This window comes from Phodopus roborovskii, unplaced genomic scaffold (genome assembly GCF_943737965.1).
Source record: "Phodopus roborovskii unplaced genomic scaffold, PHOROB, whole genome shotgun sequence".
NCBI lineage: Eukaryota > Metazoa > Chordata > Mammalia > Rodentia > Cricetidae > Phodopus > Phodopus roborovskii.
This window is the reverse complement of record NW_026126647.1, coordinates 2,052,096-2,075,206: the sequence shown is the minus strand read 5'-3', so window position 1 is coordinate 2,075,206 and position 23,111 is coordinate 2,052,096. Positions and strand designations below refer to the sequence as shown.

At 38.6% G+C, this 23,111-nt stretch overlaps 1 protein-coding gene across 2 annotated transcripts in view; it reads right to left on the bottom strand.

Moving 5' to 3' along the window:
* The window catches only part of Arap2 (ArfGAP with RhoGAP domain, ankyrin repeat and PH domain 2), a 149,957-nt gene that overhangs the window by 120,996 nt on the left and 5,850 nt on the right, over window positions 1–23,111 (bottom strand). For both annotated transcript variants that reach the window (XM_051174029.1, XM_051174028.1), the window contains exons 2-5: window positions 15,187–15,245; window positions 14,101–14,177; window positions 13,013–13,104; window positions 9,671–10,021 (exon numbers count right to left, since the gene is read on the bottom strand). In XM_051174029.1, coding sequence (XP_051029986.1) covers window positions 9,671–10,021; window positions 13,013–13,104; window positions 14,101–14,177; window positions 15,187–15,245 — 579 coding nt within the window. The remainder of the gene's footprint in view (window positions 1–9,670; window positions 10,022–13,012; window positions 13,105–14,100; window positions 14,178–15,186; window positions 15,246–23,111) is intronic.

The window sequence follows — 23,111 nt, the reverse complement described above, 5'->3', positions numbered from 1 at the left end:
GGGACCTGCAAGTTTTCCTACACAGATGTGGGCTTCCAGATGTGAGTGGACATGTCCAACTTTTTACATGGGTGCTACTGAGTCTACAGGTAAGCTCTTCACAGAATTCTGGTCAAAAGCCAGGAGTTTGACTCTGTGTGCTGCCATCTGTATAGTTCAAGCTGGAGAACAATGTGCTTGGGTTACAAACAGAAAGACCAAAAAAAAAAAAAAAAAAAAAAAAAAAAAAAAAAATCAATCAAACAAACAAACAAACAAAAAAAAAAACCCAAAAAGTTTGCTAATTTTAAAGTCAGTTTAGGGTTCTGTGTAGGGCCGAATTTGCAGCTGACCTCCCCTGCAGGGCAGGTCATGCTTGCCTGCCTGGGTGAGGGGCAGAGGCATCGTGCAAGTGCCTAATGGAGGAAAATATGGAAGACAGCAGGAAGACTGACAGCTCAGTACCAGGTATGCTAAGGCATTGCTTTGAGAAAAGAAAAAGAAAACTTCAGTCTTGTAACAGCCTTAGTGTGTGAGACTCCCAGCACCAACATAATACTCTCAACTGCAGTAACTATTTCATGCGCTCACTGATTTTAAATGGAGTTTATTTATTTATTTATTTATTTAAGTTTGCTAAATCTCTCTAAGAATATACGAAGTAAACGTTAAGTCCTGGCCTGTAAAGAACAGAGTAAGAATCATATGGTATGAGCCCAAAGAACATCTTTCTAGAGAAGAAGTTAAGCATTTTGCTCTCTTAATACAAAAAATGCCACTTGGGTCATGCACTAAGTCTTTGGATACTGGGGACACCGGGGACAGTTCCTTCTGAGTCATATCGCCTCTTTCTATCCCTAGAACCTTCCTTGCCTCTTGGCCTTCTTGTAAGACATATTCAATGCTTAGAAGTTTCCACCTGGTTCCTCACATGGCTCATTCCTCTTGTCCTCAAGTTCACAGATTAAACACCATTCTAGCCAAATATCAATATGGCCAGTCACAGGGGTCCTACAGACCCCCCCTTGTTCTCCTCTTCAATTTATTAATAGCACTCAGCAAAAACTTACATGACACATATTTGTTTCCATCATTCATTTCACACACTGCATTTGAGATTCTCACACACAAAATCATTTTGGTTCCCTTTGGTGTCCATGCAAATCAAGTGATTACCGGATTTCCTAGTACCCAAAATATACTCATCAAATGTTTCTTGAGTAAATGTGTACTGCACTGAGAGAAAAATAAAAAAAAAAAAAAAGTATACTCAAATTTGTATTTTATAAGCAGAAACTAGTTTAGAAACATGACTCCTTAACTTTTATATATATATATGTTTGATTATATGAAAAAAAATCCGTATAAAACTATCCTGTAATTAAAGTTAAAATATGAGCACCTACAGGCAGTTCTAACAGCTCATCATTTATGTGATTAAGATTAAGTGTTTTCTATAACCAAAATCTCCTGTACTTCCCGTCTTCTGCCTGTGATAACTGCCCTTGAACTTCCTGCTTGCATGGATTCAACTTTTTTTTTTTTTTTTTAGTTTCCACACATAAACTGACAACTTTGCAATTTTAAGAAGAACGAGTTCTTGGTACCTATCATACAGATTGGTGATTATAGTTAATGACCATTATTTTAGACACAGTTGGATAAAATGGCTCTTAAGTAGGTCAAAACTGGATAAGAGGCTAGATCTGACACTTGTGAGAAGACACCGTGATGTAATCAATGCTCCTCTTGGCAACGGCTTCACAACGTGCACATGGACCAAGTCATCCCATCATGTATATTATGTACCATGTTTATCAATTATACATTTTAAAAGCTAGGAAAAAGAATCAAATATGGCTTGTTATATGACATTTATTGAAAATTTTCATTTAAAGTGAAAATAATCAATATAAGATGTATCTATAAGATGTCTATTAACATTGAATAGCCTATGTTGTTGAATAAATGTGTCAATATCTAGTGAGCTATTTTTTACATCTAAATGTCAATACTGAATTCTAATAATAATATAGACAAGACAAAATAATATGACGGGACTACAAACAAAAAATAGTAGTTTTATGCTACCTCATAGCAAATATAAAGTTGAATTTAATATCATAATCCTACAAACTCAAATGACAACTAAATAATACAGGGAAGATCTTGAGAAGTATCTTGCTAATAAATTCCCATGTAAAATTTTTTGTTTTTTAAATTTAATTTTGACAATGCATGGTAAGTAAATACAGCACAGAGGAGGCTGAGGCAGGAGATTTATCTGTTGGTGGGCAGCCTAGTAAGACACACCCCTCTGTTTTTTTTTCTCTTTTATTTTAATTGCTTTAAGGTTTTCTGTGTGATAACATCAGTCCTTTGAATTCCATTTAACAGCGACTAGAGAGATGGTTCTGTGAATAAAGTGTCTGGCATTCATACATGAATACTGGGGGGGGGGGTCAGATTCATGCCACCCACTTAGATGGCTAAATAGCACATTGATGTGAAAGCTTGTCTGTAATATTTGCATTTGGGAAGGAGACACAAGAGGATTTCCCCGAGCAAAATAGACAGCCAGAAAAGCCAAATCACCATCTCTGTGTTAACATGCAAAAACCTGCCTCAATGTTATAAAAGATAGACAGTCATCATGGAAGATTCCACATGAACTCCTAAAAGCATGCATGTGCATCTAAACATACATGCTATATATGCATACATACCACACATACATACACACACACACACATACACACACACACACACACAAGCAAAACTATGCATTCAACAACATAGTTTGCAACATGGAATTCTAAAATCAATTAAAAAGGAATTATGAAAGGCAATGCCATGTTAGCCAGTATTTCCCGTGTGATGCAATGCAAGTTAAATCAGACACACTAATGCATTAATGCATTACAGGGAAGAAATATTAATGTTCCAGTCAGTAACACACATAATGCCTTGTTCCAGGCACTGTGCCAAACCACTTCCAAACATTAACACGTTTAATCCTCTAAACGACCAAAGGAGAAAATAATACTAGCCTTACCTTACAGACTCAGGCAAAGAGTCACAGGTCAGTTACATAATCCCCCCCCCCATCACACTGTCAATACAGATACCCTTTCTTAACAGCCACCCACAAGTCTCCAGCACATCTAGCAGCCACAAGGTGTAGCCATGCCAATAGTTAATAGCAAGCAATAGAGTTTGACCTCCACTTGGTTTATACTCAAGTTCAATTTTGAAAACTGTTTCAGAGTTCTTTTAGGAATAAAGGAAACAACACAGACAGGAGGTATATTAGCCTGGGTTTTAGCTTCTTTTACTTTTAGCATTCTGAAGGGAAACATTTCTTTAAGAAGTCTTTTCAGAATAATTTATAAGGCTTGTGAAGTATCACCAAACAGTTTTCCATAAACTTTTCCCTTGAGCTCTGGTAGGGCAGGTGTTTTGAAGTTTCAATTGCTTTCATAAAAAACAGCTTTGGCTCCTGTTGTCAGGTTCTGTCTCAAAATGTATATCTTAGAAAGCTTTCTTTCAAAACAGTGTAAATACATGCAATTATAAGTCTCTATTTATGAAGGACTCACACAGAGGCACCCTCCTTTAAATTCATTCTGAGGGGCCAGCAGGGATGGGATTTTTGTTGCTGTTGGCAGTGGTAGAGTTGATAGTTTTGTTTTACTGTGTTGTGTTGTGTTTTGACGTTGATACATGGTCTCACCATGTATCTGTGGTTTGTCTAGAACTCACTGCACAGAGAAGGCGGGCCTGGATCTCATGAAGATCCACCTGCTTCTGATTTCCAAACGCTGCAACAAAAGGCTACCACACCTGGTTTGTTTTAAATCTTTAACCTTCAGGAAAAAGAGTTTTCATCTAATAAACACGCTAAGCAATAACATTAACAAAGTGTGATAGCCATCTTGTCAAATGTATGCCTTTTATTAGTTGCGGTATTTATGCTCAGACTATACTTCCCACTTATTCTAAATAACATCAAAGGGAAAAGGACATCATCAGCATGCTGTTGAGGTCATCGCCTTCTTTGCATAATCCTAAAATAAATGCACTGTCCTTTCTTAGTCATTGCTCTGACACTAGCCAGGTTCAGTCTGTCTAGAACACTACAGTCTAGACATCTACATTTTATTTACTTAATTACTCATCTTAGTTTGCTATTTGTCTCTAATTCCTCTCCAAAGCATGAAGCTTTCAAATGATTCAGTATTAACAATGAAGTAACTTCAACGCAAGTAGATACAAAACGATGCTCCAGTATTTCTATAAAACGTCAGCAGTTTTCCACAGTGCATTTCCTCATGTTTAAGCAACTCCAAGCAGTAGTTTCTAAGAGTACCTCACCAGATGCTTTGGGTAAAAAAGTAAACAGATTTCTCTTCAGACCCAGTTTCCAGTTCTTATATTTAAATCATACTGACAAAAAAAAAAAGTGAAAAGTGTTTAGTAAAAGAATTCAAGAACTCAAGAGTTTAGAAGTCAAGGTATAAAGCCAAATTTTATTTTTTTAACTTTATTTTTTATCAGTATGTTATTATTTGTACATATTTATAAGGTACAAAATGGATGTTTTCGTTCATGTATATATTATTTCATTATGAGTAACTCAAGGTGATTAGCATGTCTATCATCTTAGATATGTACAGTATTATGGTGAGTACCTAAAGTTCCTTTTCGAACTATATCATTGCTGATTTAATTCATAAATGCTGAGGCATGGAACACCAGGTCTTACTCAGATCTTAGTATAACTCTGTGCTTCTTGAATAACCTTAACCCACCTCTCATACTGTCTCCTTCTAGTAACTGCTATTTTACACTCAGCTACAATGAGGTTGATTTTAGGTTCTACATCTAAGTAATGTTATGTTTGTCTCTTTCACTGCACACAGAATCTTCCAGGTATACCTATGTTATCACAATGTCATAATTTCATATGACACCTGAGGGGTGTGTGTGTGTGTGTGTATGCACGCGCGCGCGCATGCACACACATACATATGTGCACACACATGCACACACACACACATATGTATACATACATATATGAGAGAAAGAGAATATATAGGGTTCTGTTCTCTCCAAGGTTTACGGCATCTACTGAGGGTCACAGGATGCTCAGTGGTTGGAAGAAGGGCTACTATAACTCAAAAAGGGATTGTAAGGGGTGGGCAAGAGACTGACAATGGGTATGGAATATATGAGACCCACTGTCATATATATTACACGTGTAATAAAAATATTGATATTCCATTATATAACTCAAACATGAATAGCTTCGGTAGTCAAGAGTATTCTATTAAATCACAGATACAATCTTTTGAGTACTATACTAAGAGAATGATAGCAATTGCTAGAGGAGAGGACAGTGGTAGAATAAAACAGATCCTTCTCGGTGGCATACCAAAAATTAACTCCTAATAGCAGAAAGTCCTAGCACATGAGAACATGGTACTACTAACATACACGCCCAAGGGGGAAATAAATGTCAAAACAAATTACCAAAAAAAGTTGCTGAGTAACATTTGAAAGTGCAGGTATTTTTTTTTTTTAACCTGACTGGGCATTCCAGTATGTACACATGCGTGGAAAGATCGCATTATCATTAAATTCATTTGCTACGCCTCCTCCATGTGTCAGTTTAAAAATAGGCTACAGTTGTAACTCAGTGAATGAGCATGTGATCAACACATGCAAAGCTCCGAGTTCAAGAAAAAAAATCCAGTCAATTGTTCAGTGCAAGAAAGTTCAGTGTGGAGAGTTACTTAAAGACATGGACACATGAAAAAGTTGGAGGCATGCAAATGAAATGTACTGTAGAGGAAGAGAAGACGCCAAGCATTTCTGCCTGTGTATTTGCTTGTTTAGAAAAACTTTCTGACTCAAATAAGGTGCTCTCAGAGCAGTAAAAGGAACTGGTCTCTCAAAGTTCAAGGTAGACAGATGACTTCTTCAACCTTAAGTCTGCCAAGGAAAGAAAATGACTAGGACTACCTGCCAGCAATGGGGTCCAAGGTCATCTGCAATAAAAGTGTTCTGAAGGGATAGAAGACTGAGGGTTACTGAGCACCAATTAAGAGTCAGCTCTACAGATGCTACAAAGCTGATCTTGGCCTTGACCTTACACTAGCATGTGGGAAATGCAGGTGCTGAGGTCTAAGAAGGTTTGAGTAGCATTTGGAAAGAAAGGAGTCTAATTTAGCCTGTCTGGCTCCCATAACCTTCTGTATTTTTCTACAGCCGGACCGACTGAATTAGTCAGTTTACTTTACCAGAAACTAAAAGTAATCCCCCCCTTCAGACTGCAAATAAAGTGTTTTGTTTTCCTGTCACAGCCTTTACAGGTAATATGCAATTTGCAAAACACACAGGCATTTCCCCAGTATAAAAAAGATTATTAAGATCAAGGATTTTGATCCAACTTTCAGTTCAACCAAGCAGTTGCTAGTTGACATTTTTGTCAGAAAAATAAACTCGCCAGATTCCCACAGTCGCCTTCCACTGCAATACAAGGACGTCTGTGATAACCACATTCCTGCATCAGGGTGGAGAACTGCCCTACTAAAACAGCCAGGTGACTGGACACTGGCTGAACAACCACTCACAGACAAAGGCCCAAACGTCATGAATTCTAAACTCCCAAGAAGTCACAGGCTGGCCAACCTGGTCTGACCCAAGCCTCGCTTGATCTGGCCTTCCGGTGGTATCTGTCCACTGGCTTTTTACATTCCCCTTTTTCCCCTGTTTTAACTGGAAGTTTAATTTCACTGTCAGCTTCTGCCCACCAGTCCTGGGGCATTTTCTTCCTACTCTGTCCCATTCTGCAGTATTTCCTCCTATCACCCACTTTAGAGCATTTTCCCCTCCTGGCAGCCAATAAAGTTACCAAGGGATCACTGCCCTGCTAATGTATATCCACTGCTTTCAAAGCCATCTGCGCAGTTTCATGCACTAAACCCAGCACTGAATCCCTGTCGATTTAAAACATTCCTGTCCCAGAAAAATCAGAAGAAAATGATGTTTGACACCAGGGACTTCAGGGGATCAATCAATGACATATACTACGCATGTATGTCGTGGTAGGTAATCACTGACGAGGAAACGACGTGGTGAGCCAAACATAACACAGATGGATTTTGCTAAGGAGGTGATGTGGAATTAAGAAATTACAGTATATGAACCCTGGAGAAGGAAATTAAGTGATCGAGGTCAATATAGGAGAAATCCTGTTGTAATATTAAATGTGAATGAGACACAGAGAGGGTTGTGGTCATGACCTTTTTTCCAAGAGGACATTTTGGGTAGAAAAGAGCTAATATAGATCCCCCCCCCCAAAGAACAGTCTTACCTTTTAGTATTTCTATCTTCGGTTATATTCCTACCTAGATATTTTACTTTTCATTCTGGTTTTGTCTATCTGAGATACGATGAGATAGAGTACAAAGGTTATATGACATATGAGCCAACCATCTCTGTAGTTTATGCTTTTAAGGGTCTAGAAGGAAACCTACCCCCCCCCCGTGTGAATTTGAAGTAAACTTTGTTGGAACACAGCCTCGTGTACTGCATTGCGTCTTCATGATGTCTGTGTTCCTGCCCTAGCAACGGAGTTCATCAGTTGCAATAGAAAGTGTATAGCAACAGGGCTTAAGATAGTTACCATTTAGCCCAGTAATGGGAAGTTTGCTGGTGCCTTTACAGAATTCAGAATGTCATGTCAGTTGGTACACTATGAACCAGAGTCAATGGGTCATGAGTCAAAGCTCAGCAAGTTCTGTATAGTAAATGAGGTATGTCACCTTATAAGATCAGCATCATGGACAACCTCAAAGAGCCCACAACGTCCAAACAGGAAAGGGCGAGTTTCAGGTTCTACTTAGACCCTAATACAAGTTTTCTCCCTGTTACAGATACCTCTTTCAAGTCACAGAATTATTATCAAGTACAAGAGTTTTTAAAGTACTGCATGAAAAAAAATTACTTTCTTATCTTCATTCACACCAAGTGAAAATGATTCCCAAAATGGAAGAGTATAAGTCTAAAATAATCATATCATCTCCCCGTAGGCAGGGTCTGATGGAACAGTAAAAAAAAAGAATCAATGTTCTGATAAAAAGGGGAAATGTTCTAATTATCCCAGAGGTGATTTAAAAAAAAAAAAAAAAAACCAAACAAAAACTGGTCAGGCTTTCTCAGTGTGCTCAGAGCACAACCATATCAAGTCTATATAGTGCCACAGGCTACTGTGGTTCACCCAAGAAACCTTAGATAGAGAGAATCCTCCAACTCTTCCTGTGGTAATCTGCAATCACACCTACACCTGCCTAATCATTTATATTTTACACACGAAGCACTGCAAAACTATTCTAGCTCATTTTTTCTCTCTGCTGCTTTATTATATTTATTATATTATATTTATATACATGAATATTGGCCCTTGATTTTGATATTTACATACGCATTTATCCATAATGCTGAAGAAGACCCATAAGGAAAGAAAAAATACACACGGGAAACTAGTTTGTCATCACAATGTCAAAAGAAAGGAGTAACATAAATAACAGTGAGACCATATACTACTGAATTCTCTTCAAAGTCTGCTTCCTAAAGGACACGTGCCTCGTGCCTAGCATCTGGCCGACACTCAACTTATGTTCGGCTTTACTTTTTGAGAAATATGATGTCTATTCTTACTGTGAGTCAGATTTTCTTCTAGTAGATATTTGTTCTTAAACTTATTTTGGTTTAAACCAAGGCTTTTCAGAGAAGTCATAGGGGGAACAGTAGACAAAAATAGCACATCATCAGAACTCATGTTAGCAGCTTGCATGTGAGAAATCTGACCCCAAACTAACGTAACAATTCTTAAAGAACAGTACGAATAAATATCTTTAAACTAAAAACGTTGGAAATTTGAATTAAAAAGGCCAGGTCATGTATCCCCTAAGATTTCTCCATACTATAAAATGTGGAAGGGAAATTTATTTTTAAATATCTGAAGTAAAATCTGTTCTAAAATTGTATTTAACATTCTGACTTTCTGAGCAACATATAAAAACTAAAGCAGTATAATCACAATATGAAAATGTCATAGCAAAGCTATATTAGCAATATGTGTTCAAATATAAAATATACATTAAAATACTTTAAATAAAATAGAAATCCTTGACTTATCATTTATCACATTTTTTTAAAAAAAAAATCAGGATATAGATAAATAATAGTAGGCCTAAATTTTAAACAATAATGTTCTTCTCCCTAACTACAATAAGCACTGTTTTCTCAAACAAAACACTGCTATGATATGGGGAAAATCCAAACAGTGTGGGCCGAGCAATGATAACTCTGTCTGTATTGTTTTGTTTTGCTATGAAGCAAGACACAGGAAAGTACATTTTATTATCGAGTTAAAAAATAAAACTTAAGAAACTGCTTTGAACTTGTAACTTGAAGTTCTGTTATTCCAAACCTTACTGCAGCCCTTCACTTCATATATCTTACAGGCCTAGGACACAGCATTTGCAATCATGGGCTGAAAATCTCTTAAAACAAAACAAAACTTGGGGTTGTGGGATGAGTACAGAAAACTGGTGGATTTAGAAATGAATAAGTTTGGATTTGTCAGGTGGCCACTGGGGAAATAAAATGTATCAATGCATACCCTTGAGGAGACAGTTTGTCCAGCCATCCGGATTTGACCTTCGCTGCAGAAGACCCATAGAAGCAGGCATAGGGAGAGATGGCATTTGAGATGGTCGAAGAATCAGTATTCCCACTTGTGGAGCTTAAAGGATAACTGTGCCTGTTAAAAGGGTCCAGGTAGAAGGCTTTCTGAGTCCTAGACTTAGATGCCTTTGAGTTTTTTCTTCTTAAACTCTGGAAGCACTCCTCTACTGTTGAGTACTCTGACTCAGAAGCAGAGTCCTTTGGGAGGTTATTTTTATCCTCTCGGGGTATCCAAATGTCTTCTGCTTTGTCTTCACTCACTTTCTCCTTGCTGTTATTGTATATGCTAAACAGTAAAGAATGACAAATTCAACATGGTTTGGTTAATTTAAGCTGACGGTCCAACCTTTAAAACTTATAAACCAGCCAACCATGAAAGTTTCAAAAAACTTATTTAAGGACTTATCACCCAACTAAGAGAATTTGAGCTTAGGTCCACTGAGGCCATATACCTGCCAGAAATGATGCTGTGTGTCTATAATCCCAGTACTGGGGAGCTAGTGAGGGTCCCTTGAACTTGCTAGCCAGCCAGATTAGCCCATCAGAAAACACTGGGTTAGAAAAAAGAGACCCTGTCTTAAAAAGCACAAAATTAATGTGGAGAGCAATTGAGGAAAACATGTAACACTGATCTCTAGCCTCCACACTCATGAAAATCTGTGTGTGTGCGCACGCATGCACGCATGCACGCACGTACACACACACACATACACACACACACACACACCTACCCTTTTCAGAGAAAGAAAATCAATAGAAACATTCTATTATCCTGTGACAAATGTAAACACACTATAAAATGTCTCATGTATAACTTAACCAGATTCTATCCTTAGAAGAGTAAGTGAAGGTAATAATGCAGGGAAAACACAAGTTTTTCCATCAAAATTTAAACTTCACAGAGAGCACAGATATCCTACTCAATCTCTAGTCTCCAGGCAACAAAGTGAACCATGAACTCATCTATTTGAGGACATTAGTTCCTACTTATCTACCTGTCTAATCTACTTGAAGGACTCCATGTTCCACCCTCAGGTAATGCAGCAGAGAACAAGGTTTCAGCACTAGGGGACAAACACGGCACCCATCGCTAGCCAACAACCAAGCAATGGGTAGTATACATCACAAGGCAAAAGCCAAGTCAGGTATATTTACTGGAATGCACTTATAACTGCTAAGCATAATCCTTCAGATTTCACAATTGACATTGTAAGCTCAATAATTTATATGAAATAAATCTTATTATGAAGAATTTTTTTGCTAATCATCAATGAGACAGTATATAGGTCATACAGATCTTTCTGATATACTGTTCTAAATATTGTTTCTTTTTTTTACATTTTTCTTATTTTCCATATCAATCCCAGTTCCCTCTCCCTCTCATCCTCCCATTCCCCGTATTGACTCCCCCCCCCCAGTCCTATCCTCCATCCACTCCCCAGGGATCATGAGGCCTTCTAGGAGGGATTATCAAAATCTGTCAAGTCATTTGGGGAAGGGCCTAGGCCCTCCCTCTTGTCTCTAGGCTAGTGGATATCTTTCCATGGGGAATGTGATCCTCAAGTCCTGGTTCCACTGTCTGAGGTCCCTTAGACTGCCCAGGCCTAACTGAGACCCACGTTCAGAGGGTCTGAGTCAGTCCTATGCTGGTTTCCCAGCTATCAATCTGGGGTTCGTGAGCTCCCTCTTGTTCAGGTCAGCTGTCTCTGTGGGTTTCTGCAGCCTGGTCTTGACTCCTTTGCTCATCACTCCTCGCTCTCTACAACTGGATTCCAGGAGTTCAGCTCAGTGTTTAACTGTGGGTGGAGAAGTTACCTTAAATACCCTTCCCTGATAATGAGAATGAAATTGATGACTACCTTATATGCCATCCTAGAGCCTTCATCCAGTAGCTCATGGAAGCAGAAGCAGACGCCCTAAACACTGGTTCTTAACCTGCCCCTTGCCTGTTTCATATCATAAAAGATTCTGATCACTTACTGAGGGGGCACTATTTACTTTTAACTCAAGTAAATCCACAACAGTGTTAGCTTTGTGAAATTAAGGTAGAAAGTAAAAAATATGACTAATAGTCCAGCATACTAAGTCCAACTAAAACTGAGATAAGTAAAAAAAATATAAGTTTGGGTCTTTATTTTATGTGTTAACACAAAAACTGAGTCTTCGTGTACTCATCTCAAGAGTGAATTTCTAACACAAAGGACATATTGTTTTTGTATAATTCTAAGCTCATTGTGATTTTCTATCATCTCTTTTTCCTTTCTACTCACATAGAGTCCATCTTAGAGAACAATCACCTAATGTAGAATAAAGTATTATATATTTACAAGATTGTCCCATACCTACAAAGTATATAATAGGTATTTGGTGGTTACTCTGATTGCAGACACTTTAAAGTCAAACATGCATTTAATTTGTATTTTTAAGCAAATTCATTGCAGTTAAAATACTTAGATATTTTATCTCAATCAGTATAAATAAAATAGCCTATTTCAATCTGTATAAATCATTTTAACCTTACTGTGTCTTTAAGATGATTTGTATAATGTCCAACCAGATCTGAAGAAGCTAAGTTTAATAAATTTCAAATCAATTTTCTAGGGGGAGAATGTGTATACAATCACCAGATACCTCATTAGGCAAGGATGAATGGCTACAGTTAGTAGAAAACAAAAAAATAACACTCTAGGGATTGTCATCCATTTTCTAGAATTAAACCAGCCACTCCGTTTAATTATAACAGGTCATCTATTAAAATGAATACTGTCCAGAGAACATCCAGAACAGAAAGGGAAGCTCTGAACTTGACCAGATAAACTCCTTTCTTAGAACTACTGAGCAAGGCATCCCACCATAGCAAATGAGCTCCAAAGAGCCATCTCATGCACCAGGGATAGATCTTGGTCCCACTGCCAGGGCCCCACAAACAAGACCAAGCTATACAAAACCCACAGGCAGAAGGCTTAGTTCAGTCCCTTGCAGGCTTCCCAGCTGTTGGTCCAGAGTCCATGAGCTCCCACTAGCTCCGGTCTGATGTCTCTGTGGGTTTCCCTGTCTTCTACATCTTTTGTTTGTTTGCTTGCTTGCTTGCTTTGTTTTCCTTTGCTTTGCTTATCTTCTGAGACAGGGTTTCTCTGTTTAACAGCTCTGGCTATCCTGGAACTCAATAGGTAGACCTGGCTGGCTTAGAACTCATAGATATCTGCCTGCCTCTGCCTCCAATACTGGGATTAAAGCCTTTTGTTCTGTACAGACTCATCAGCAGTCACAGGCATACCTTGATTTGGCTGAGATGGAGTTCTTTGCAGTGCCTGCATCCTCTTTGTCTGTTTCTTCATGGGCCCAAAACTCATTCTTTATAGACTTCTTCTGTTAAAATAAATAAATAAATCCTAGTTCGACTCAGTGTTTAGTTATGGGTGTTTGTTTGGTCAAGGTGCATGTGAGAGGGGATAGAGGGTAAGAGGGAGGGAGGGAGAGAGGGAGAGGCAACTGGGATTGACATGTAAAATAAAAAAATAATAATAATAAAATTAAAGAAAAAGAAAACGAATAAATAAATCCATTCATTGCTTTGCATGTTGGTTGTGGTAATTATTTGTGGTACAACCAGCCACACACTACAAAGACCTAAAATATTTGAGATTTTTATTAAACAAATTTAATTTCTCAGATTTTTTTTTCAGGTGACAACAATCTAAAAGAAAACATCAAACAATCTCTGATGTCTTCAGTAATTAATTTAAATTAATTCATTATATTAACTAACAATAAGCACTCACTTTCATTCCCCTATATGATTTGTTTGGTTGTGGATTTTAGCTGTTTCTGTTTTATCTTATGGAGAGCAGCTATGAATCAGACCCAAGGCCTTGAGCATGCCAGACAAGCGCCTCCTTAACTGCTTCTGGTACGTACTTTTCTCCCATGATTCTTTTATCAAGTCTAGCACATAAAATAATAAATGGGGGCAGTACTAGTAACAAAACACGAGTCATTAGCCTGAATAAAATAAGTGAATGCAATGTTCCAGGCTTGGGAAAACTGCTTCTGTAGCTAAGGCCAAGAAAAGTCTAGGGAGTTTTTAAGCTTTATCAATGTTTAATCATTTTAATGTAGTAAAGTTACATTGTGGGAAGTCCCTCAATACACCATTCCATGCTGCTGGAATCAGTGTGAAAATGTGTCTTCACGATCCATAGCTAAAGGCATAGATTATTATAATTGACCAAGCTCAAGTTTTACTGTTGGTGAATCTCATATTAAAGCATCATTACAACTGTTTATAGGAAAATGAAAAGGCATGGATAAGATACAGAACAAATAACAGCTTATGGAACATAAAATAAAATGAATGAGACTAACCTTGGAACTTTCTAGTCTCTGGAAGAGAAATGTCTCTCCATATGGAAAGATGGAAGTTGAATTATCCTCATTTGAATCTTTTGGGGGGAATTACAGAATGACAATGGGAAAGATGAATAAGGTAAAAGAGTGCAAAAAAATAAATATAAAAGCAGTGTTTAATTATTTTATAGCAACATCACGTTCTGAAGACTACTCTAAAAGTGTCCAAAATGACATGCCCATCTCTTACTTCCCAAATCAACTCTTCCCATGATCGTAACACATATCACTTAGCAATGAGATCACTAACTCTGAAGTCAAAACAAGTTACATATATATGGTCCTACGAGCTTCCAAGATGCACACGGATATAACCAAGAACCCTTCCTATCTGCTACAGTGCCATTTAAGCAAGTTCAGGAAGTTAAGAATATTTTAAAAGGCTCTAAATTCTAATGTTCAAAAAACAAATGTAAACAGTTCAATAATATACAATCTGGGTATCACTTCAAACCTTGAACCTCACTGATATATAACCCCTCTCAGGAGCTAACATGCCTGTAGAGAAGTAATTTCAAGAAACTGTCCTGTACCTTCAAACTGCAATGATCTACAGGACAGAAGCCTCATTACTTGCATTTTTTCCAAAAGTACAGTAGCCAGTCATTTCCTTATCCATATATATATATATAGTTTGTTTCAAACACCAAATAGAAAGATCCAATAAATGATCAATTTACCAAAGCAAGGGTATCAAACTTTTTACAGAACCAAAATACTTTTCAGGCATGATTATTCAGTAGCTTGAAGCACCACAGAACTTCTCATTTAGCTGGATATCACTGACTAATGATAAATGAAGAGTGTATTTAAAATATATTTTGATGTAAGCATGGGCGAATTTCCTGGAGTCCGAGTGATCGTTTCTCCATCTCTAATAGTCACTACCTTTAAGGTCCTTAAGTGATATGGAAGTGAGAATAGCTATCCATCCGTATTAGTCCCTGTTCCACAGGCAGGCTGCTGCCAAGACACATCTCTAACTCTATCTTAAGATGATCGCCTGGGGATAAACTAATACGAGAATTGGATGCAGAGACTCACTTTTCAACGTCAAAGGTTTTCCAGATGAGGTAGTAGCACTTCTCCTGTCACGGAAATAGCTTAAAGAAAAAGGAAAAGTTATGTTATCATACCATATTGAACACAGGATGTATAAGACTTAGACTTTAAGTAGAAGCTCCAATTCTCAAATACAGATCTGACTTGAATTATATATCAAGGACATATTCCACCAATTTGTTTTGTTCTATTTTGTTTTTATTTAATAAGTACCCAGTGGAGAGGTTTCATAGGATATTACAAATCATTTAAATCCCCTCCCTGCAGTAACCAAATATTTTTAAAATGTATTTGTCCATGTTCGTACGCACTTGATTTCAAAATTGTCAGAAACAAAGTAATTGGATATATAAGAGTATTTATGTGGCTATTTTGACATTACCTTTATCGCATTTTATCAACAATATATGTTCCAATAGCTTGGTATTAAAATACTCCTTCAAATGCCTCACAGTCTGTGAGTCAGTTATGACAATGTATACAATGAGGGAATAGTATGAAAACGTCAACATTGGGGCAGACAGGGCACAAAAGAAAGCACAGAATGTCTATTGCTAGATGAAAGTTTGGTGTAAGCATGTAAACGGAAGGATCGAGGCATATTTAATTGCTGTTAGATAAATATGTGCCCAAGGAGTTAGAGGCCAAGAAATTGCAAAAGTACAGAAATCAGTGCAATAGAATACGGACAAAATTTAAAACTTAACTGTTACAAAAGGGGCCTCTGTGGGATCAACAAAATGGATGAATTTCAGTGAAAGAAAGTAGGGGAGAGAGAGAGAGAGAGAGAGAGAGAGAGAGAGAGAGAGAGAGAGAGAGAGAGATGAATATGAACAACAGCAGAAGCGAAAACAGAAGACCTTACTACAAACCCTGAGAACACCGGAGAGACAGATTAGTAAGAAAGGCTTATAGCCAAAGTACTAACAAACTGGGCATTATTCAAATGATTACATCTGCAAAGTTTAAGGAAAAAACTTAATGGTTCCATCTCTACCAAAGAAGGTTAAACTTAGTAATAATGATTCATCCACTCACAAGACTTCCAGGCCTAAATATTTCAATAGTAAATTCCAACACACAATGAAATAATGTCAATCCAAAAAATATATTGGGAAATAGATGACAAATTATTGTTCCTCAGCTTATCCTACTAACTTATCCTATAAATGGCAACTAATTAATAAGAAGCATATACGTAAGTGTTGCTCACGACATAAATGAAAACTGGTAGCAAACCAAGTCCGCAAATACATAAAAGCAATAATATAAGTAAACAAGATTTAGAGCAAAGAAATAAGTATTTATTTGGCAGCAGGAAAGAAATGTAATAATAGCAACAATATATGACTATAACAAGACACAACCATTTACAATAAAAGTTGTCAAGACTTAGAAGTCAGCCTCTTTAACTTAGGAAGGTCTTTTTATAAAGGAGGTACTAAAAGCAGTAACTAAAGACTAAGTTTCTCCCTAATAGAAGGAGATCTGCTCCTACCCTTCATGTTCACAGTAGTCCTGGGGTTTTAGCCTAAGTAACAAGATGAGCAAAATAATATTAAGTGCCTGCAGATGTGAAAGGGAAAGAAATCACCCTGTATATGTTTGGTTAGTTGCTTGCTGTTTTTTTATTTTGTTTTGTTTTGTTTTGTTTTGGACTTTTATTTTTCTCTCATATATTACATCCTGTCTTCTGAGATAAAAAAATAAATCACAAGTGATAGCTCACACTGACGAGGATGTCGAGCAAGGGAAACACTCCTCCATTGCTGGCGGGAGTGGGAGCTACTACACCCGCTGTGTGGAAATTAGTTGCTGCTTTAATGACATAGCTCAGGTCAGTCTTGAATTCACTCTGTATCCCATTCAGGTCTGCAACTGGTAGCCCTGAAGGCTCTTTGGGCCTTCTGGGTATAGGGATAATAGGTAGGTGCCAGCACAGGATCTTATCACACTGTCCAGCACAGCAAAATCTCAGAAAGAGTTAATGTTAATAACTCCGATAGTTCTACATACTAGCAATGACAACTGGCAAAAACTTTTTAAAATTCAATTCTTCTTAAAATAGTACATATGAACATGAAATACCACTAATTTTTTAAGAAAAATGAGTAAGTCCTGGACAATAAAAACTGAACAATTACCGAGGAAAAAGTAAAAACAAGAATTCTTAAATAGATATACCACATTCATAAATTGGAAGGCTCCATGTTATTAAAATGTTAATTCTCCCCATAGTGGTACATGCATGTGTGTGTGTGTGTGTGTGTGCACACGCGTGCACACGCACATGTGTGAGCATGTGTAAATTTTACAAAAGAACTCCAGGAAAAAATTACAGTGGGATTTAAAATTATATGTAACTTGCTGTATTCACCAGATATCCTGAATGTTCACAACAGACATAGCTGTCATAAAATTAGAAAACCTGGAGAATTAATATTGAAAAAATATATATGTTACTAAGATGACTTGCAAGTTTACATGTAAGTACAAATGAGCTAGAATGTTCAACATATATTCTCAAAGGACAGCAGAATTTTAAGACACATACTCTGTAATTTCAATATTTATTCTACAACTGCACTAATCAAACCAGCAAACCAATAATGAAACCCTAAACATACATCAAATGAATGAAACAAAGTCCACATACATCCCCACAGTCTATGACCCAATTATTTCTTTAAAATATATAGAAACACTTACCATCAGCTGGAAAGTAAGAGAAGCCATGAAGTTTTTAGGTAAATGGATGGAAATAGAAAACATTACACTGAGCAAGGTAACCCAGACCCAAAAAAACAAACATTGCATGTCCTCTCTGAGGTTCCTAGCTCCAAATATCCAGATGTAAGTATGCCATGCTGAAGAACTCAGCAAAGCAAAAGGGGGCATTGTAGTGGGACCTATAAAATGGGGAACAGTAAGGTACAAGGTATCTGAGGGGAATATGAGGAAAATGGGAGGGCTCTACATTGGGACAGGGAGATAAATACAGAAGAAGGAGGGTGGAGGGTAAAGACAACAAACAGTAAAGATGTCTGAAAAGTCATAAGGAATCATACTATTAGCTATCTACCTACAAATACCTATAAAACACATAATAGTTTCCCCCAAGAGCCACAGACTTAACAGAAATCCCTTCACCCAAGCATGAGAAGTCCTCCTTTAAGTTGTTGGTCGTGGTTGTCCTGAAACATTGCAGGTTATTCTTATTACTCTTGGTTGTCTTTCATAGGTGGAATATACATCCCTACTGAGGAAGACACCATGTACTTCAGATACATGGCTCAGAGGGTCTTGCTGGATCTGACCTGAGAGCCTCCTCTCTGAGTACCAGAAGGTACCAGAAGGTGTAGCCATGCAAGTATTCAAACAAAGGAAACAACCTACCAGCTATGTCCCCCATGGACCACACCAAAGACTAACATGGCAAGATAACTCTGAGGATTCAGTATGGGTATGCATACCTCAGCGCAGCACTAACCAACAACTCTCTAACTGGACTTAAGACAAGAGGGAAATTTTGTATCATACTGGCACCCTAAGCAACTACCCAGGACAAGTGAGGAACCACTGTGGAAGAGAGGGTATAAACTGTGGTGATATATTGTTAATGATCTAATACAATCACCAAAGATCAGAATGCAGAGCCAGCAAAACTAAGTCAGGCACAGAGCTGGGCAGAGGTAGCACACATCTTTAATCCTAGGACTCGTAAGACAGAGGCAGATGGATCTCTGTGCATTCAAGGCCACCCAGCGCTACATGAGAATGAATCAGTCTGAAAGAGAAACAGAGCTCATGCCTTTAATCTCAGCACTTGAGGGGTATATAAGAAGGAGCACAGGGTTTTGTCTGGGATTCGGTATTCAGTCTCCAGCCACATTGAGGATAGGAATTCCCTAGCGTGGTAGAGGTAAGTGGCTTGGCTGCTTTGCTTTTCCGATTTGCAGCTTGAACCCCAATATCTGTCTCTAGGTTTTTATTATTTGTGCTACAACAAATACTGTAAGAGTCAGAGGAACCGCAAGTTTCCTATGAGATCGCATCTCCTACAAATGTCAGAAAAGCTACACTTGTGAAATCTCTAGACCATGTCTGCCTAAAGATGGCCTGAACAAGGAGGCCTGAGCAATAAGCATGCTAATAAACCAAGACAAAGGACTGCAGGCAACCAAACAATATTGACAACAGGAGAAAGTCTTATTCAGGAAAAAGCATACCAACTGGCCATTCTTGAAAATACACACACGCACACACACGCACACACACGCACACACATAAGCACACACACGCGTACACACATGCGCACACACACACACACAGGCACACACACGCACCCACACACTGGCACACACACGCACACACACGCACACACACGCACACACAAGCATACACACAGGCACACACACGTGCACACACACACGCATCCACACACACAGGCACACACATGTATCCACACACATGCGCATACACACGCACACACACACACACGGGCACACACACGCACACACACAGTCATGCGCACACGCACACACACACACACACACACACAGAATAATGAGATGGCTCAATGGTTAAAGCACCTACTTTTAGGGGTTCAGAGTTCACAGTCAGATGGTTCACAACTACTTCTACTCCTAACTCCTGATATCCAACATACTCTTCTGGTCTCTGAGGACACGGAAAATCACAAGCAACACACATACATGCACACACACACACGCACACGCACACACACACAAGCATGCACATGCACACACGTGCATACACACACTTAAATGTAAAGTGTCTTTTATAAAAGGAAGCAGAAGGGAGAGCTAGAGAGGAAGGTTACCTGTTGGAAGCAGGGAGAGAACAAAGGGCATGGCTTTACGGGGAGGGAAAGAACAAAGAATGATATACATGAAGATATCATGAGGAAACTGGTTTTTATGCAAAAAAAAATTATTTAGAAACAATTAAAACCCTACATTAAAAAAAAAATAACAAAGTGACTTTTCCTTGAAGCATGAGAATGTCTTATCCGAAGCTCATGAGTCAACCTTGGACCTTTGACAGTCTCATAAAGGAGTGGCAGATGATAGTCACTCAAAAAGCTGCAGCTCTTATCCGAGCTGCTGTCTCCTCTGCTTGTGGCCAGGAATACGCCATTGTAGTTAACTGTCCTTGAGGCTGACAGCAGGTTCTTCCCAATACATCAGACATAAAATAGAAGGCCATTTCCCTGGGCATATGTGCTAGTGTTGGGTCTGGGTCTGCGCCCCTCAGAGCCTGCCTTTACTATAACATCCTCACCACCCATGTGAGCTTTTCTGGAAGACGATAGTATGAGCACCCTATAAGGAAAATCGTGTCTACCATAACTTGGGAGTAAAAATGGTCACCTTATGTCACAAATGCATCATACACTTCACAAATGTTAACCAATTATTTAAAATCCACAACCCAGAAGCTACTGGACTCATGGCCCCTCTTTAAGAAAGCCTCTATCTCCTTGTGGAGCGCTTGCTTGCTTTGCTAGATCAACTTTGTCTTCACCCTTTCTCTCTCAGCGAAATTTGTATCACCTAGAAGCTAAGAACTAAGATCCCACAACAAAAGCCTTGCGCTGCTTTCCTTGTTCTAAGAGATGGCGCTTAGGGACTTGTGTAGGTAATGAATCCCCCTCCGCCCCTTTATTCCCATTCACACTCATCTAGGGCTGACTCACTGTTATCGGAGCTCCCAGCCCAGCCGCAAGCCTGACTCTGCCTGGCTCCCCCAGCTCATATCAAGAGAAAAAATGATAAACTACATAAAACAAAGAGGCAATATATTACACTTTGGCCCAAAGCAGGGAGTAAGCCCAATCTTAGCAGGGTCCCCTCTTCCCTGTATAGTGTTATACAATGTATGGAAAAGGCACAAATATGCACGTGTAGAGTCAGCTGTGGTACTCTGTTATCCCAGCCCTCAGAGATAAGGCCTCTTGGTTCCAGAAGCCAGGCCTTCTGCTGACTGAACAACTCCACCCTCGATTATTTCCTGGAGTGAAAAGATACTTACTTCATGAGTCCATTCACCATTGTGTATGGTTATGCAAGAGCTCAGAAAAAAAAAAAAAAAAAGAGCCAATTGTCACTATGTTTATTAGAGGGAGAACGGTTTGCCTTTGGTAAATCTAAGATGTGCACTTGCTCTGGAAAATCATTAAAAGGAACTCCCTACATTTATAATAGTGAAAACATTTCAACGATGCTCTAGGTGAATGAATAACATTTTCACATAATATTATACATAAGTTATTGCATAAAGTACCTACCAACACGGTAAGGTGTTCATTTTAGTACTGAGACACCAAGATACAGAAGAACATGGCATTCAAACATCTACAGAAGTCAACAACAGTGGCAGCCTAAATTGTCCAGCACTAAGGAAACCCGGCACAGGCCAGACGGTATTACACAGGGAGACAGGCCCTTTCCCTAAACAGAAGAGGTCTAAGGCCAAGCTGCTGCATCTGTGGTTCAAGCTGAAAACCACGCAGAGAACAATGAACACTAACTCCAGAGCACAGGTGACCTCCACATGTAGGAAGAACCAAGCAAGCTGACATGGTGATTTGTCAACCTACTGAAGTTTGGGTCTACTATCAAAAGATGTTACTGCTCTATCCGCACTGTGTTTTGTGGTAACTTGGTTTGGGGATGCTTGACATTTTCCCAATTATGACTAAATTTGTTTATTATGAAAATCTTGGATTAAAAAAAAAAAAAGAAAAAGGGAAAAGACTAAGTTAATTGAGCAACTATTCAGTACACCCATAGAGTTCATTTTCACATGGTGGTATATGTGTGCGTGCACGTGTGATTGTGTGCGCACGTGCATGTGTGTGCACGTCTGTGTGCATGGGTGTGTGTAAGTGTGTGTGTGCGTGCACGCGTGTGCGTGTGTGTGTGAGTGTGTATAGCATGCACATAAATGTACAGGTCTTCTTACCCATAATACACATGTGGAGGGCAAAGAAGAAACAACTGACCAGCAAGCCCTTGGGATCCAGGAATCTCAGCTGGAGTTCCGGTCTATGTCGCCATGCCTAGCTTATATTTGGGTACTTGGAATTCAAACTCAGGTCATCGTGCTTACACAGCAAATGATCTCACCTGTGGAACCAACCATCACTCCAGCCCCTTTCCCACAAAAATTTTTAATCAGTAAAATTGCTAAGAAAAGCACTGATAAACATACTATTTGGGCAAATTCAAACCCCAGAAATAATCAACCATGTACCCCGAACGGATCTTCATCTCAAAGAATGTTTTTAAAGCTGCAGTTACTACGGTGGTAACGAGCGATCATTATAGACTTGAAGCCAAAAGGGAAACGACCACACTCCTCAGGCAGCAGTTAAAAGTACCCCGAGGTTACATAATATCTACCTAACACGGGCAAATCTATGTTCAGAAAACTAAGGGTAGGTTACCTACAGCATAGATCAGTAATGCAGAAGCCATAATTCACAGGTCAGTCTCTACCAGTGAGCATCTCACAAATGCCCTCAGACTAAGCACAAGTGGCCATTACAGAAAGGATGCAGTGCCCAAGTCTACTTACTATGCAATTGTAGGAGCCTTTTTGATTTAATATATACTTTTTTAAGCGAAATACCTTTTTGTTTGTAAGAAAGTTTAAATTAATGACCTTTTAATTAAAAAAAAAAAGTCCTAAACATACGGAATCACATTCTTACCCTCTAAAGATGAATCTATCATTTAAATCTGAATTATGTGTTCGGATCAGAAACTTGCAGATCTTGAAATATTTGCCAGGCTTTGTTTTGTTTTATTTCAGTTTTGATGGGGTTAACAAGAAGGCCAGGTAGACGGCTCAGCAGATAAAGGTGCTTGCTACCAGGCCTG